The following is an 18,092-nucleotide window of genomic DNA, read 5'->3' as shown; positions in this document are numbered from 1 at the left end:
ATTTCTTCTCATGGCTAAACTCTTGGATGTAGGTAGGTACATACAGTCTCTTCACTATAATTGTCCTCTACCTTATATAGGCCCCCCTATATAATGTTATAGTGAATGGACTGTATGTGCTTACACTCAGAGATCTGCCTTTGTAGCATAACTAGAGAGCAAGCGATGTGTGATCATTATCATCATTATGTCAAACAATTCACATGCCACTGATGGACATAGGTCTTTTGTAGGGAGTTAAAATACTAAGGCCTTATTCTGCTTGGGTACATCAGCTCAGTGTGACTCGATGTCATCCAACTCGTAAGGAGTTACCAAGGCTGCGGTGCGAGATCGCCAATCTAAGTTCGAGCACGTTGGGTTTTCAAAGCGCTGGAACTTGTGATCAGTAATTTCTAATCACAGAGTAGGTACCCATAATAATACCCGAGATAGTTTCAAAGTAATAAAAAATTATGATTTTTATTATTTTAATATTTTTCGAATAAAATAAATTATGAACGTTGAAACAAAAGTATTATGTCGCCAATATAAAACAATATATTCAGAATTAAAATCATACTACCGCTCATTGTTTGCATTTTCTTATATTCATAGGTAGCATGGAAGTAGTCAGAGAAAACAAGTAACGCACACAGAAGACTTAAGGTGATACCCACAATAATAAATGATGCCTCTAGGAACTTGTCAGAGTCTTTTTGCAAGCCTGCTTCAAGGAGAAGGCCTAAGGTTACGACAGCGTAACTTCCACATGAACCCAACATTATAAATTTATCTATTCTCGTCAAATGTCTGCTCTCCGAAGTAAAGAAGGAGCATATAACCCAAATTGTTAAAATGAGACTTCGTAATAACATTTGTGCAATTTTGTATGACATTTGCTTGGTTATAAGAACATGTAGGATAAAGAATAACAATAATAATATATTCTGATAATCTGACTGATGTTCTTTCTTGAGACCCTAGAGCTAATAGCAATATTAATTGCTCTTAGTCCTAGACACTGACCTTGTATTATACTATTTTACGCTGTAATAGAGGTCAGTTGTTATAGACCTACCCTAGATGGGATAGACAGGGAACGTCAAACAAGGCTCTCATTTATTAGTAGGTATCACTGACCTATATTATTAACACAATAGAGTTCTGATATTCCTTATTCATGGGTGGTAGGCTAAGGACAATGTATTATTCACATTTATTTAATAAGTTATTATATTATTCATTGTTCTAAGGCTATGCCACGGCTATGCAATGAGCTATGGGTTTCTCGATATTCGCTTAACCTATGGAGGGTAGAGGTAAGGAGAGTCATCTTATATGGGAGAAAAGTTGAAAAAGTGTCCAGTTGTTGCGCTAAATAACAGTTCAAATATCCTCCACAATGGCGCTGGTGGATGCACAGGGTATGGTATGAATGTAGCAATCGTAGATGAATTGAAGTATGCCGAGTTAAAAAATTTAATGTCATTATCGACTAAAGTAGTTAATTATTGAGAATTTCAACAACTTACGTTGTACAAAATATTGTGGTAAATATAACCTTACAGATTTATTATAACCAAACGTGCGTTTAGAGTGATTTTATTTCGTAAACAGTAAAAGTACGGTATTTATATTTGGCGCTTCTTTTAAGAGTTACCCTGATGCAAATGTGGCGCCATCCTAATTTAATACATTTTGACGACACTTTTTCATATACACAGATGACTCTCCTTACCTCTACCCTCCATAGCTTAACCCAAGCGCTAAATAAACGCTGTCAGTCAAAACTCTGCCAAAGAGTAGAGGTACCTATTTACCTAAAATTACTAAATAGCATAGAATGCTATGCTATTGCAGGTATACTTTTTTTAAATTCCAGTACAAGATAACCGTTAACCTTGACTGCCTGTAAGTAGTGGTGCAGTCTAAGATAGTAGCGGGCTAGCCTGTCATGGAGTATGAGTGTTATATTAAGCCCATACAGGAAGACTAAATCGCTTAGCGGTTCGTCTTTGTCGGTAGGGTAGTAACTAGCCGCGACCAAAGCCTCCCATCAGACCGGACCAGAGAAAATTCAGGAATTATTAAATTTCCAAATTGCCACAGCCGAGAATTGAACCCAGAGCCTCCAAATTAAAACCATAGCGGTCACCGCTGTGCCAGGGAGGTCGTCAAACATGATACCTACCTTTACTTCGAAATATTTTTTAATTTAGTGTAACGGATACGCAAATAAAAGAATATTGGTACAACAAAATATTTTTATACTTTTCAAAAAAATGGCGGGCTTTGGCTAGCTTGACGTACCAAACCATAATGGCGGCATTTTTGGCATGGCGGTGAGGTACGACAACATGGCGGCTTGGCTTTGAAAAATTGTCTATCTATAATCTGTGGTCGGTGCACTGGCTGACGTCTTATTCGTTACATTAGGCAATTTTTAAACTAAATATTGCGGCACCAATAAGATGGCCCACCTGATGGTAAGTGGAAATCATCGCCTATAATCTGCGCAACACCTCGCAAGGCATGCAAGGAACGAGAAACAGATTCAAAGGAAGCCCAAGGTTTGCAGTAGCAACTACTAGAGCCTGACGAGAAGATGGCAATGATTTATTATAAATTTCTGTTGTGCTAAATTTTGTAATAAAATTGCCATAAAAAAGAGGCTGACATAAAGACTGGTGACAAGGGAAAACTCAAAACAATGGAATAAAGCATGTCTTCCGTTAATACTACTAGGTATATAATAAATCATAATAAATATACTACGCAAACAATCGCGCAAAGTAAGCGTAGCTTTTGTTATGGGTACTAAGATGACTGATGAATATTTTTATGAATAATATACATAAATACTTATAAAATACATATAAACACCGAGACACTGACAAACCTTCATCACACAAACATTTTCCAGTTGTGAGAATCGAACCCACGGCCTTGGACTCAGAAAGCAGGGTCGCTGCCCACTCGGCCAATCGGCCGTTGAATATGTTTTAATCATTTATTTTTATAAATAAACATACATTGTATATTAAGTGATGATACACACAGTGATTTAATTAATTAATTAATTCATCATTACGTTACGTGCATGTCGAGATTAAGGGTGACGCGAACCAGTAAGACTTTCCCCTACCGAAAATCACTAAACGCGCCTGACGAAGTTTTCACATCAATTTTACTGGCTAAAATTCGCAATATGAGCGAGAGTACAATAAATTCAGACAATATCTAAAAATCCGACAGTCGCTGTGTGTTAGCATCCTAGGCAACCCCTGAGGGTTGTTCAAAGTTTAACCGCTTTGTAACGCTCAAAACGCTCAAAAAACCAAATTGAATTTTGAACGCTGTTTTGCAACACGTATAAACTTCAGGCATTTGTGCTGAAACAGTGATATTGAATTGAATTTTACTTTTTGTTTTACTTTTCTCTCTTTTCATTTGGATGCGGATGTATTCCAAATCACATCTTAGATATTATTATGTGTTAAGATTACAGGCTACCAGGGACCGCTGGGTATAAGTATTCAAATTTTGTTACCTAAAAGGGCCGTAGTAAATGGTAAGGAAAAATGATCCTGGAGTTTGTTTCTTTGTACCTAATGAATTGAACGTAGACGAAGTCGCGGGGAACTCCTAGTATGTCATAAAATAGCATTTAATTTATACATAACAGTCGATGCAAAATCCTGCCTGAGCCTCTACTTGTAGTTCCTTTGTGTACATTACATATTGTGTTTTCAACATTAAATCGTGTATAAGCAGCATATTTTCCGAGGACTTTTCTTTCTTTGTACGTACCGATACCGATATTATTAAAGTCGATGTCAGTTTCATAAGTTCAGTTCTGAGATGTTACATCAATTGTTGTTTCTTTTAATAAGTTCTTTATTGTTGATAAAATGCACGATTTCTTTTTGTGACTTCATTTATATCTTTTAGCTTTTTATTAAAAATATTGAACTATTTATTAATTTACCTATTATATTTAAGTTAAATATGATATACTTTCACAAAATACAACAGTGCATAATCTAGTTTTCCAATTCCTTCAATTATGCTTTTTATTATCTTTCTACTTTCTTATAACGAAACTTCGTACAGTATCCACAGCTGGGCCCTTCTGAACTAAAATTTCGGATCGGCTACTGCTTTTACCTAAGATAAGTTTGTAGAAAAATCAAACTATCTTTTTTTTACCGAGAGTATCAGATACATGTTTTTAAGGTACCTTGAATACACAGTTAACGTAAATAAAGCTTATTAATTAATGGCATCTTTTTAAGTAAGTTCAGCAATTAAACTTTAAAGCTGTCAGTTAACACGATCTTTAAGTGACAAATTATCTCTGTGCAAATTGTGAAAAAAAACTATTGACACTATCTTTCATAGGTATCCATCGACTCTATCATCGACAAATTGACTCTAAGAATAATGATTATTCATTGTTCCTAGCTTCGACTTTATGTCATATTATGGAACTTTTGTAGAAATGTGTTTTGCAGGTTTTGTATTTTTAATTTTGATCAATTTTATGTTCTCGTATTATGTCATCTGCAGCGTGAGTAATAGTAGTGACATTTTTTTTGATTACTGCTCCCATCCGGACTGCTCTTTAAAAAATCAACATACAATGTGCGTGGCTAAAAACAAGCATAGTCCACGATTGTTTGCTTCAGGCATGACTACATGGATGAGATATCAAATACTTCAGTTACATAATCGCCATAGAGACAATATTGCAATGGGTCTCGAAGCGGGCCAGCCTCCAGCTGCTAATATGCGTAAGATGTATTGGGATTATGAACTCGAAGAAATAGCAGAGATATGGGCTCGGCAATGTCAAAAAAGGCATGACGAATGCAGAAACACAATACGGTTTAATGTTATACAAAACATGGACGTGCGTCCTGTAGTGCCGCGTGTAACAGAGGCTCAAATTTTAGCTGATACAGTTGGTGCTTGGTTCTCGGGATCCAGGACATTGCCACCAGAATATGTCCGGTCTTTCAAACCCACCAATTGTAGCGCCCCAGGTGGATGCAACGCCCATTGGTATTCAGCTGCCGCATGGGCTTCAACTTGGCGAATAGGTTGCTCTCAGGCTTTATGTACTGTGAGACAGAGTTCTTGCATCTTATTCCGAAAGAGACGAACTCTATCAGCGCTAGCTGATAATTCTTCAGATACAGTAACGCGGACAACTACTTTAAAGGATAATTTATTGCGACGAACTAAGTATATGACAACAGCCAGATCGTCGCGCCTTGAAGACTTTGGAACTACAGTGAAGAAGGGTGATAGTGAATCTGCATTATATCGGGGAGTTCTGGATTTGGTGGACAAACAGAAAAAAATCAATGATCCAAATATAATGGCCTACATATTTTGCAACTACGGGCCTGCAGGTAATATTGATGGATTTCCCATATACGAACCCGGCATCACTTGCAGCAACTGCCCTTACGGCACCGTATGCGGAGCTGGAACTCATAGAGCTTTATGTTCACTAGTAGGAGACCCCGATAATAAAGAGTAAATACGTTTGTAAAATTGAGTTTCTGTTATTATACAACGTGTATATGAAAACCGAAATAATAGGCATTATAGGTACACTATGTCCTGCCTCTGAGACTTATTTGTGAAACCAGAAACCTAATAAATTTTGAGTACACCACTACCATAGTTTTTACTCAAAGAAATATAGCCTTAAAGACGTGCAAAATTAAAATCACAAATGTGCCTTCTTGCACTTTATTAGGTACGCGTCGCATAGCGTTAGTAATATGCGCGTGTCGGTCTTTTATCTACAATAGGGTTGTCACAAGTAATCACTAAGAATGTTTTAATTCGTTTGTATGGCAAAATGAATATGCTTCTTTTCGATTTAATATGTTTACAGGATGATTTTTATGAAATATAGTTATCGATCCTTCAGTATTATTTCGTTATTCTGTTATACGTTGTATATGCGCTGCATTGCGAATTTCGACATCTCTCGCACGTATGCATACAAACAAAATTCAAAAAATTCAAAATTCATTTATTTCAAGTAGGCCTAATATAATCACTTTTGAAACGTCAAGTCTGTCTGTGTGTAGTGACTCTACCACCGGTTCGGAAGGCAGATTCTACCGAGAAGAAGCCGACAAGAAACTCAGCAGTTGCTCTTTTCCAATATCAACAATTTACATTTTACATTTTAAAAAACACAAACACTCATTATTTTAATGATTAATAGCTTTAAAGCGTATTTAAATATAACTGATAAGGAAAATCAAAGTCTCTATACTTGATATTGAACCTCCAAAAAGTTGCTTCCAATCGAATTATATTTCAGAATGTTTACATTTTTTTGGTCATTTAACCATCTTTAACTCCTTCCCTACGATGGCTCAGAGTTGAATTTTATGTGAATCTTAACTTATAAACGTGTCAGAATACAGTAAATGTCACTTTTCCTCATGCTGCGGGTTTCGTGCGACAGGGTATACAGCGGACAACAGGTAGCTCTACGATACTACTTCCATCTATTGCGATCACTAATCCGGCACAGCTTGGTGATCATAAGCAAACCCTCCCGTAGGGAGAGGCCTCTAGTCTAGCTGTGAACTGATGGATTAACTAAGCATAGAAATACGGCTACGTTTTTTATATAAAAATAACAGGATCTTGTTAAAAATAGAAGGAATTGAAAATAGAAAAAATATTATTTTTCTCGGAGTAACCTGGGATTAAGTAAGCTAAGCTTGAGCGATACTCTCGCCTATAAGTAGATAATGAACTCGACTTAGCTACCTACGTAGACAGTTTATCAAAGACGCTGTCCGCGCTAGGCTGGTTTATATTGATATATTCATAGTGTTTTCTCATCGTATCTACGTAGCAAATAATTTACTAAGTGCAGAAATCCTTTATGGGGTAGAGCCGACGCCTTTATGACATGATCGTGCAGGTAATTTTGGACCTTGTATTACCTTCATAACTCTAAACAATAAGTCGAAGTCAATAAGTCGAAGTTATTATACTCGTATTATACTGTTGTCGGCTGACACAAATGCAGTCGGTGAAGCAATTGGTTCACTACGTTTACATCGCGTTGTATATCGAGCGATATAGGAAGGTATATTATACTAACTACAAGTCAGAGTCACTATAAACAGATATACTTGACGTTACAGAAGATACAAGAACCTTATATACGTCTACTTGGACGACCTCGTTGCCACAGTGGTGAGCGCTGTGTAAGAAGTGGCAGGTCCGTGGTACGATTCCAGGAAGGAGCAATTGATATCTTGGGTAACTTAAGTCTGGTTTCTTTGGTTTGGGTTTGGTCTGGTGCGACACGCACAGCTGGCACGACGGTCACGAATATATTTTTACGAGTTACCACCCTACCAATATAGTGCCAGTCGTCGCCAAGTGATGTCTTTCCGGTACGATTCCGCGTGGAAACGAGCAATCGATAAAAGCCTCACATATATGCTCGCTTTTATCTATTAGTCGTTTCGATAAGTATACCTATGTGAACAAGCCGCGTAAAAGTCACTGGGCTGGCAATATTTTTATTTCTTTCTATTCTTTATTGTTAACATAAAATAACACGATTTTTAACAACCTATGCTAACTCACCTCGTCTCAATCTATAAAGGGTTTCTGTACCGCGGCATAATGAACATTTATTTTGTACTGAAGTGTGCCGGTAATGGGTTGCAAATGATGAAATCACAAACCTGCAGCGGCGTGCGTTTTATATGTGCATAAATTCATTTTATCTCATTTTCCTGCTTTGTATTATACCCTGGTCAAAAACCCTGTGCACGCCACTGCATACCAGCACAAATAGCATGGCAAGTTCATGATTACAACATTTCATAGATGACATACTAAATCCTTACTCCACGTAAAATTCTCAGTGTCATATTTATTTTAGAATACAGTTCTTCAGGGTTGCCCTCACATCATCCCTATCCGCGGCCTATTAACGTCCCACAGCTAGGCACTATCCTCCTCTCTCATAGGAGAGACGGTTTTAGAGCATAGACCCACCACGCTGCTTCATTCTAGTTTGGTGGACTTTAACGACTATTGTCTCAAGTTAGTAGTAAAAAAGATAACAACCAGGATCGACGGCTTAACTGTTCGAGGCACGAGGGTTGAGACCGCCAATGTTCTAGCTAACAGAAAAAAACATGTATTAAAAGATTCTTGTCCCGACCCGGGATCCGAATCCAGGACTTCTTGGTCCTTAGTTAAACATGTTAACCACTGGACTAACGACACATATTTAATATTAGTGTTTATGACCTTGTAAAACAAATTTACTCAGCAGGGAACGCCGCGCCCCGGGCTTGTTTTGTTATTATTGTACTGGTGGGGTTGCCCCCTCGATTTACGTCTGGCCCACCGGCACTAATTCGCTGGATTTCGCTGCCGGTTAATTTAGGTATTCCTAAACAATAAAAAACTAGATTTTTTTATTTAATTTTCGTTATTTCTTTTTCCCCAACTGTGGCGTGTCACCGCCGGTCAGTTTATGAGTTCTATGAGTTATATTACGCACCCTGATCTTATAAGTGAGACTATAAATACCGGACGATAAATTTAAAGATGTTAAGATAAAGACAGTTTCTAGCCAATACGTATATGAAAATTTAATGTATGTTCACAAAAATATATCCAAATTTAAGAGAAAATGTGACTGCAATGATTTGCAGAGTAGAAGCAAAAATAAACTTGCAGTGCAATATACTAGACTACATAAAATAAGCAATTCATTTAAAGAAAATTGTATTAAATTTTACTATAAACTACCAGTTGATATCTTAGAGATGATTCTTAAAAAGTAGAAAGTTTGTATGAAACGTAAGCTTATAGAAAAGTCCTATTATAGTATTAATGACTACGTCAACGATAAAAATGCTCTTGGCTGTAAATTATTGCTCTAACAAGGTTGAGATTGTGATGACAAAAAAAAAACAACCGGCTAAGTTTGGTCTGGGCTTCTTCTTAGACCAGGGCTCGTAGCTTTAGTCTTAAGTTGTCGAATTTACTTATCGCCATCAACTCACTTCTATCTCATATTTTACATGTAATGTACGCATCAAAAGTGCCATCTATGTGCCTTTTTGAATAAAGAAATATTTGACTTTGACTTTGAGTTTCAACGCAACATCGTACCGAAACGTTAAACCAGTTAAATTAGCGGCACGTCTTTCTCGGTAGGGTTGTAACTAGCTACGCCTAAGCCTCCCACTAGACGAATTAATTACTTGATATTAAATTTACACGCCTGTGGGTGTGAACTTATTTGTGAGTTATTGCTGTTCTAAACGTGGCCGGGTACAGCGAGTAGTGTATAACATCATACGTACATGTAGTTCTGGGCTAGTTTCTCGAGGCGTTTCTCTTTTAAATTATTGGACTTTTCTGAGCCCCAAGTTGTAAAATGCTGCAAGCATATTGCGTTTACTACTTTTGTGCAACGGAGAGCACGTCAAGCCGTCTTTCCTAATGATTACTTAGCTACTACTAATACGTGAATTTAATTAATAATAATTTGATTATAATAATTCCGTAGCCAAAGAGGATATGAACACTACACTTACAAAAATTAATAATAATCTTAAGCTTGGACCTGTGAGTGTAAAAAACTCATTCATAGATTTTATTTTTCCCATATTGATCTTTCAAAAGCTATTCTAAAGTATTGTCAGTGTCAAGTGTGTCAAATTAAGGGAAATAACTTCTGACATCTCGTCAATAATATATTTTTGAAAAAACTTTATTGTAGTAGTTTTACTTTTATTGCCTCTTCGAATTAATATTATCATAATACATCATGTTATCCGCCGCCAAAGTGCGTATACATGGCATGCAAGATGAGAATTGGGTGATCAAGGACAAAATAAACCAATATCGTGGATTAATAAAACTTTACGGTATTTATAGAAACAGTCGATCTTTTTTAACTTAGTTTTGTTACTTTGTAGCAGTTTTGCTTTTTTTTTTCTTACTGGACACAATGATAATTTATAATTATCTGTGTGCAAAATTACCGTTCTGTCAAGTGGTTAGAGCTGTACGTTGATGATCAGTCAGTCAGTCAGTAACCTTTGTCTTTAATATATATAGATTATCGAATAATGTCTGCGAGTCTATATGAAATGAAAACTGAGACTGACTTATTCTCAGATATTTGTTTACCTGAATAAATCACTACGCGCAACGGTGCAATGGTATCTTCAGACTTGAGTAATAGGTACATATAGCATATTTTGCACATACACGTCGGCTTCGATGAAGCTATTCACCAAAATAGGCCTCATTTTCATCATCATCATCATCATAGTAGTCGTCCGAATTATAGTCGGATTGTTAATGCCGTTGAATTCTGACGTTTGTCGTTTTAGGACATCTAAGTTATAACATTTATTTTTATATTTTTATTTTATTTGATACTTTCTTAAAATAACTTTATGATGAAAATTGCTTATTGATTGAAATAAATAAATAATCATGTGTTATAAGCCATCTCCAAATAATTAATAATGACTGAAATCAAAAAAAATCAAAAATAAATCAAAAAACTAAGGCAAAATATTTTTACTAAAAAAGGCTATAATATCTATATATATAAAAGAAAGTTGTGTTAGTTACACCATTTATAACTCAAGCACGGCTGGACCAGGCTGGATTTTTTGGATTCCTCTTAGACCGGAATAGGATAGTAAGTGTTAAAATATAACATTCATAAAAAAAAAAATGATCCGCGGTACGAAGTTCGCCGGGACAGCTAGTATTTATTATAAACACAATTTTCCCTTTTTTTTTCTACAATGGAAAATAACAGGTGCATATTTAAATATTCATATGAAGTGAAGTCCATCAAATGAGGGAGCAACATTGTAGCTTTGAAGGAGACTTTGGCGTAGTTACGCTACGTCGATCTTTTTCAACGTCGATCATTTACAAGAAATAATAATCGTTCATTAAGAGTAAATAGTTGAATAAATAATAACTAATCTTCACAAAATTTAGGCCGAGGTGAAATGATCTATCCGATAAAAAAAAATGTATCCAGATGTGACGTTTGGTTGTAAGATCGATAAAATCTTTCAGTCTCAATACCGAGGGAACCTTCTGTTAATCGGGCTAAAAATAGTCTAAACGTATCAGCTAAATAATATGAAATTATATTTAAATCCGTTCAATAGTTAGCACATTATGTGCGAACAGACAGACAAATTTTATTTGGGTTCTTATTCCCCTTTTTAAGCCTCCCCTGATTGTTATTTTTTAAATAAGGAATTTAATACATACGCAATTAGACGTATAATCCTTAAAACCGTTAATCTATTTTTAATTTAATTCAAATACATTATCTTTTTATGTGGGAACTTTTTAAATTTCTAGTATCATCGATAAACGTCAGAATTTCACGGATTTAAAGATCAGACTTTAGAGTCAATGTATAAACGAATGCTTCAAACCACGGAATTATCGAGATCTGTATTTTACCAAATTATATTGACTAATTATTCATTATAAAAATTCAGACAACCAATTCGCATCGAAGTCTTAAAACCAGCTACTCCTGCTTTGTCAATTGTCATTCCTTGCGTCACCCGATGTTCCCAACTCGGCCCTCCTGCAATGTGTGTGCCCCCAGGCACGTAGCATATTCCATTTAATTCCTATCACCTATTTTACTGCAGAGAACGTATCTGAAATCATACCTGTGTTAGATATGAGCAAGTGCGTGGTAAACTTTACACCTATTTACCTATATTTCTTAGGTATATTTGTGAATCGCCTGAATTAGGACCACTGTTTTTAGGATTAGACAAAATGTACATATACAGTACAGTAGTGCCTGTTCCAGTTAACGCCTCTATACCTAGGGAATGCCTGCTTCAACTCACTACTCCTACTTGGGAAAGTGAACTATTATACATAGCATAACGACCGATCAGCATACTCAACCAATCTTTAACAACGCGTGCTACATTTTAATCAATACAGCAATCATAAATAATTCTGATACACGGTTTCATATTTCCCGCAGCGGTCACTCTTTTACAATTTATATTGCATCTCCTCCCACTATCTCTCATGTCCATAATTCGATACCCTTGTAGTATAATGAACTGTTCGGTTAAATGAACTGAATATATTTAAATTTTGTTACCAATTTTAATGCAAAATTTTTACGAAAGATTTTTGTTTTTACGTTCCGTGAACATTGTTATCAGTATAATAGTAAAACATTGGAAAACAGTACATTGCTTATTTAAAAAAAAACACATATTTACCGGCAAAGCTAATATAAAATTAAAAAAGAAGAAGACAATCGTAGACAAGGTACTTAATGAATTTCTATCAAGTTTGTTACTTTCCAGGCACGACGACAACTTGAGCGGAATGCCGGCTACTTTAAAAATACCAGCGCAAATATTAAGAAGCTAGCATACCTTTAAAATAGCCGGCGCTGCGCAAAAGTGTTCAAATTCAAATATCCTTTATTCATCTACATTAATAAAGACTGCTTATCACAGGCATTCATGAAGCGTTCATACATATATGTTTACATGATTGTTTAATGGTGTTTATTTTTTTATCACCATCTCACAGTCAATTAATATTTAGCTATGAAGTTAACAGCAATTCACACCCTAGTCTTTTTATCGTTTAATTAAAAATAATCCTTAATATTATAATAGGATTTTTCAATAAGCTTACTATTAATATAAATTGTATGCATACCTTTAAATTTTAAAGAAGGTAGGTAGGCAAACAAAGTAAAATGAATACAATACAATATCCGAAACGGATAGTAGCATAGCTATCAACAGGTCGAAGAAAACTGAGCCCACTTTTATGCGAGTCGACCGCATAAAAGTGGGCTTGACGACGGGAATCTTGGTTTATTCTATACTAGCTGACCCGTGCAACTTCGTCTGCACAAAATCAGTTATTACCGGAAAACACGAATTAAATTAAATTTTCTAAAAATGAATCCTAGCTAGATCGATTTATCGCCCCCGAAACCACCTGTATACTAAATTTCATGAAAATCGTTGGAGCCGATTCCGAGATTCCAATTATATATATACAAGAATTGCTCGTTTAAAGACATAAGATTAAACTTCTTCATTGATTTAGAAAGAGATCGAAAAATCCACGAAGGCGATTTGACGAAGCAAAAGAAAAGGTATTCCCGCGATATTCGTCAGTTGCGGAGGGACATAACCAACAAACGCGTAGAGCTTGAAGTGGCAGTGTATGGCGACAAGCAATTCCTGCGTAACGCTTTTCAAGAACATAAACGTCTGCAACTCACCTACATGAATAGCCAAGCTGATGTAATTATCCCCAAAGCGATAAATTTTTTAAGATGTCTAAAATTAAAATCGCTCCCATCTTTATATATATATTTCTTGTGTGCGTGTGTATGTCACTGAACTCCTCCTAAACGGCTGGACCGATTTGAATGAATTTTTTGGTATGCGTTTGGGTGGCACCCTGGATGGTTTAGATTCACAATTCAGCCAGACAGATGGCGCTGGGGTCCGCTAGTTATTTATAAAATATCACCATTTTATTAAACATTTGATGTGGGTGCGATTTTTATAAATTTAGAATAAGCTAATCATAGTTGTACGAATGTTTTGACATCTTAGTATCTTCGATATAAATTCTTGGTAAAGTCAAATGAAAAATGCTTAGGCTGTAGTTCCACCACGCTGGCCAAGTGCGGGTTGGAAGATTTCACACGCTTTTGAGGACTTTATGGAGAACTCTAAGCATGTTTCCTCTCGATGTTTTCCTTCACCGACTAAGTAATTTCGAATTGCTGAAACTAAAAACGCACGTAGCTCCGCAAAGTAAGAGGTTCGTGCCGCTTATCGAACTCTGTCATCCATAAAAGGAAGCTAATATATAAACCATCAGGCTATCACCGCTACACGTTATTTTTCAGTTAAGTTTAAAATTAATATGGCCGTACATACAAAAAGAAGCAGGAGATAATTATCTCTCCGGGGAAAGGATAAAAAATAATCTTCTCCCACAGCTTTATCAACTCTCAGAGCACTGGCGCACAAGTGGAAATAATATCCAAAATGTATATCTAACAGTAAGCGGGGTAAACTTCTCATATCCCATGTTCCCGTGCTTTAGCAGGTGGACACGTTAATTATATCCCCTGTCAGAAGATTTTATATTTGTTACCTGCCCTGTTTGTTTGCCCTGATCGCCGCAAGCCACCTGTCTCATACAAGAGATAGACTGAGAGCTTAGGCATTCCTTTCTTTATTTCACTACAAGTCAGCAATTTGACTGCCATACCATCTGGTGCCCCTGGTGGTAATACATTCTAACGGGGTACACAGTTATATTTAATCCATACTAAATCGATAGCCGCGTCGTACTGGAATGCTATATCATCTTCATCATATCAACCCATAACCGGCCGTTTACCGCGCAGGGATCTTCTTCCACAATGCAAAGGGTTAGACGCCCTAAAAAGGACAGATTATAAAATTCCGTCCTCACCGTATAAATACTACCTCACGAACATTTTCATTTTATAAATTCGAAATACATTTCGTTGTAATTAGAAAAATGTTCAAAGCAAAAGTCGTAAAGGATAAAATTGTAGGTGGACTGAGCTACAGTCTTGCATTGAAGCATTTTAATACAAGTTTCACATGGTGACGAAATCCGAAAAAGTATAAGATAAGATGAGCCAATGATTATACTGATTTTACCCCCGTCGCATAAACAACGGCTCTCGTCTGTGTGTGTGTGTGTGTATTTATGTGTGCGTGCGTGTGTGTGTATGTAAGTGTGCGTGCGTGTGTGTTTGTGTGTGTGTGTTTGCGTGCGTGTGTGTGTGTGTAGTTGAGCGCAGGTGCGTGCGTGTTTGCATGTGTGCGTGTGTGCGCGTGTTGTGTATTTGGCACGTGCGTGTGTGTGTTGGTGTATGTGGGTGGGTGTGTGTGTGTGTGTGGCATCTTAACTCACGAACGGATAAACCTATTGTAATTTTTTTGTGTTGGTTTCATGGTGAATAAATCGGAATTATTCACCACAAAATGGCGATTTTTTTTTTATAGATTTCCCTCAATATAGTTTTGAAATGGCTTGACTAGTAGAATCATGGTCGGGGGTTTTTGGTTTTTAATTTAGAATTTCATTCGTTTATGCTTATGTTATTCATATTTTATTCGAGTAATGCCCATTGGCCCGGACCGTAGAGCTGTTGAGATGTCAATCCTTAGAGAGCGCGAACCGAGAGCGCGAATTATTTCTAAATATAGAAGCGAACAAAGCACTATATAGGTAAATTTAAGATACCAAAGTGCACACTGTTAACCGATAAGAATTGTTAGACTAATGGGAAATTGCTGTCTAATTACAAAATGAAAAATAAATGTTTCTTAAATAATTTCTTGCTGTAAAGTAAAACAAAAAATACTCCAACTTTGTATACCGTTCGCTTATATAGGTGCAAAGACATGATTTGTTACATTTAACGTGCCATGAACTATAAAATCTTATAGAAATTATTTATTTATTGCTTTTTAGTTGGTATTACATTTATTCAGGAAGTCGGTTTTTATTTTTTTACACGTTCATTTGGAGGTTGGTTTGTTATATTCATTAGTTATAACTAAATGTTAAGTAGGTTAGTTAGGTCCAATTTAGAGAAGGAGGTGAACCGCCGAATCCAACTCGGATGGGCAGCGTTCGGGAAACTTTGTGACATCTTTTCGTCAAAAATCCCTCAGTGCCTGAAGACGAAAGTCAAGTCGAACAGTGCGTGATGACCTATGGTTCTGAAACTATGGGCCTCATAAGAAGGCTCAGAGTCACTCAGCGGGCGATGGAGAGAGCTATGCTCAGAGTATCTCTACGCGATCAAATCAGAAATGTGGAGATTCGTAGAAGAACCAGAGTGACCGACATAGCTCAACGAGTCGCGAAGCTGAAGTGGCAATGGGCCGGGCACATAGTTCGGAGAAAGGATGGACGTTGGGGTCCCAGGGTGCTGAAAGCCCCGAACTGGTAAGCGCACCGTTGGTCGACCCCCAACGAGGTGGACAGACGACATTAAGCGCGTCGCACGTAGCTGCTGGATCCAAGCGGCACAGAACCGTAGAATTTGGAACTCCCTACAAAAGACCTATGTCCAGCAGTGGACGTCTATCGGTTGATATGATGATGATGAAATGTTAACTGCTCATGACCTTTAATTAATACATTTTTCCCCGATTTTAGGAGTTCCCGTCGTACTTCACCATCAGCTCCTTTAGTGTGACAATGAGAAATTCCGTACAAACCATAATAGCAACCTGTATTCTACTAGTCATTCGGTGGCCATTTCTGTCGTAACAGCGGTGGTTATAAAAGTTGTCATCATCAACTCATTACCGGCCCTCAAGAAAGTTATATTTAAAGTTCGTAAATTAAAAAAAAAATATCTATAAAGAACCGACTTTGTTATACAACTAATAAGCAAAAGATAAATATTTTCTACAACTTTTTTAAGTCGGTGCACAGTCCAATGTAATGTAGAAAATTACTGGTACTACTTGCTACTTTGTAAAAGGAATACGAATTATACTACATTTTACTCAGCACGGATTTAAAATGTTGTGAAAAAAATACAACTGAATTGAGTACACACTCCTTTATTGTAAGTCGGTTAAAACCGAAAAAAACTCTGAAGAGTCCGTGGTGCGTGCCGGGGATCGAACTTGGTCTCCACGAAAGGAAAGCTGAAGCCTTCCCACTAGGCTAGGCTAAGCTTTCGCCACCTATAGTTGTATACAAATTGAAAACTAAATCTAAAGGGCCGTAACTAAAGAGCTCGGGTATGTTGATCGCGGGTCACCCGAACGAAGCGAAACTTTTATTGTAAAATCGAATTAATTTTATCAACTTTGGCTAGTTCCCATCGACAAAGGCAGCAAGCGATTACCCATTACCCACCCCAGTACGATGTCGCATGGAAACCGATAGGCGATTAGGATTTAATATAACTGCCAATCCATAACAGGTATGTTAACATCAAGACTGTCATGGGTTAGCTTGTAGAGAAATAAAAAAAATATGCAAGCTAGCATATAATATGGCTCGACCGCTCGAGGTAAGGAAATTTTAAGCTGAATTCGTCCTTCCCCTGAAGGTATTGCGTCAGGGGAAGGACGAATTAAAAAAATGATTTTTGAAGCCACTTAGGCGCTAAGTATAAACTAACTATCAATAAGTCTAAATGAAATCTTATTATTAATTACCTACTTGACTAGTTATTCGACTATATCAATTTAGTATAATTTTTATACAGATTTACACTGTAATAAAAAAATATGTTCTAGAAAGTGCTGGCTAGTATACATCAAGAAAATTTCAATAAAAGAAAGCAGTTGGATCGAATCAGGTACACAAAAAAGAAGAAAATGGAAGCATTCCGTAATATTCAGGTAAATTTATAGATTGTGAAACATTTACTATAGCCTAATTATTTAATTTAACCCTTTATATTGTTTAACCTTTATGTAACTCGGAAAATTTCTTGAGAAAAAAACCCTTTATCCTGCGTCTTGCTCTTTGGTACCTCATTGTTTTATTTGCACTAATTGCTCACTTGAGTAATAATAAATATACTACGACAATACACACATCACCATCTAGCCCCAAAGTAAGCGTAGCTTGTGTTATGGGTACTAAGATAGCTGTTGAATATTTTTATGAATATAATACATATAAATACTTATAATATACAGATAAATACCCAGACACTGAAAAACAATCATGTTCATCACACAAACATTTTCCAGTTATAGGAATCGAACCCACGGCCTAGGACTCAGAAAGCAGGGTCGCTGCCCACTGCGCCAGTCGGCCGTCAAACTTGAGTAGAGAAGAAAAGACAAAGAAACGCGTACCTACTTATGCAAAAAGTAGCTAGGAACCTATAGGAAAATATATGGATCTAACATAAATAAATTATTACTTATAATAAAAAAAAACTAATATACTTAATTTAAATACAATACTGTACTACGGTTAGTATGAATTTACGGTCACGGTAT

At 36.5% G+C, this 18,092-nt stretch overlaps 2 protein-coding genes across 2 annotated transcripts in view; both read left to right on the top strand.

Annotated features, from left to right (window-relative positions):
- The first annotated feature begins 4,434 nt into the window (after positions 1-4,434).
- On the top strand, positions 4,435-5,530 carry LOC120636647 (venom allergen 5.01-like). Its single transcript, XM_039908210.1, has one exon. It carries the CDS (start codon positions 4,457-4,459, stop codon positions 5,528-5,530), a length of 1,074 nt encoding a protein of 357 aa, XP_039764144.1. The 5' UTR covers positions 4,435-4,456.
- Positions 5,531-9,798: 4,268 nt separating this feature from the next.
- LOC120636064 overlaps positions 9,799-18,092 on the top strand; it is a 39,487-nt gene continuing 31,193 nt past the window's right edge. The window contains exons 1-3 of the mRNA XM_039907339.1: positions 9,799-9,932; positions 13,156-13,355; positions 17,376-17,480. Coding sequence (XP_039763273.1) covers positions 9,833-9,932; positions 13,156-13,355; positions 17,376-17,480 — 405 coding nt within the window. The 5' untranslated portion in view covers positions 9,799-9,832. The remainder of the gene's footprint in view (positions 9,933-13,155; positions 13,356-17,375; positions 17,481-18,092) is intronic.

This window comes from Pararge aegeria, chromosome Z (assembly GCF_905163445.1).
Source record: "Pararge aegeria chromosome Z, ilParAegt1.1, whole genome shotgun sequence".
Taxonomy (NCBI): Eukaryota; Metazoa; Arthropoda; class Insecta; order Lepidoptera; family Nymphalidae; genus Pararge; species Pararge aegeria.
Note: the sequence above shows the minus strand (reverse complement) of the source record. Positions and strands in the feature narration are given on the sequence as shown.

What these genes read in the sequence shown, in the direction of transcription:
- LOC120636647 (XM_039908210.1), top strand. Translation starts at nt 4,457, where the DNA reads ATGTCATATTATGGAACTTTTGTAGAAATGTGTTTTGCAGGTTTTGTA.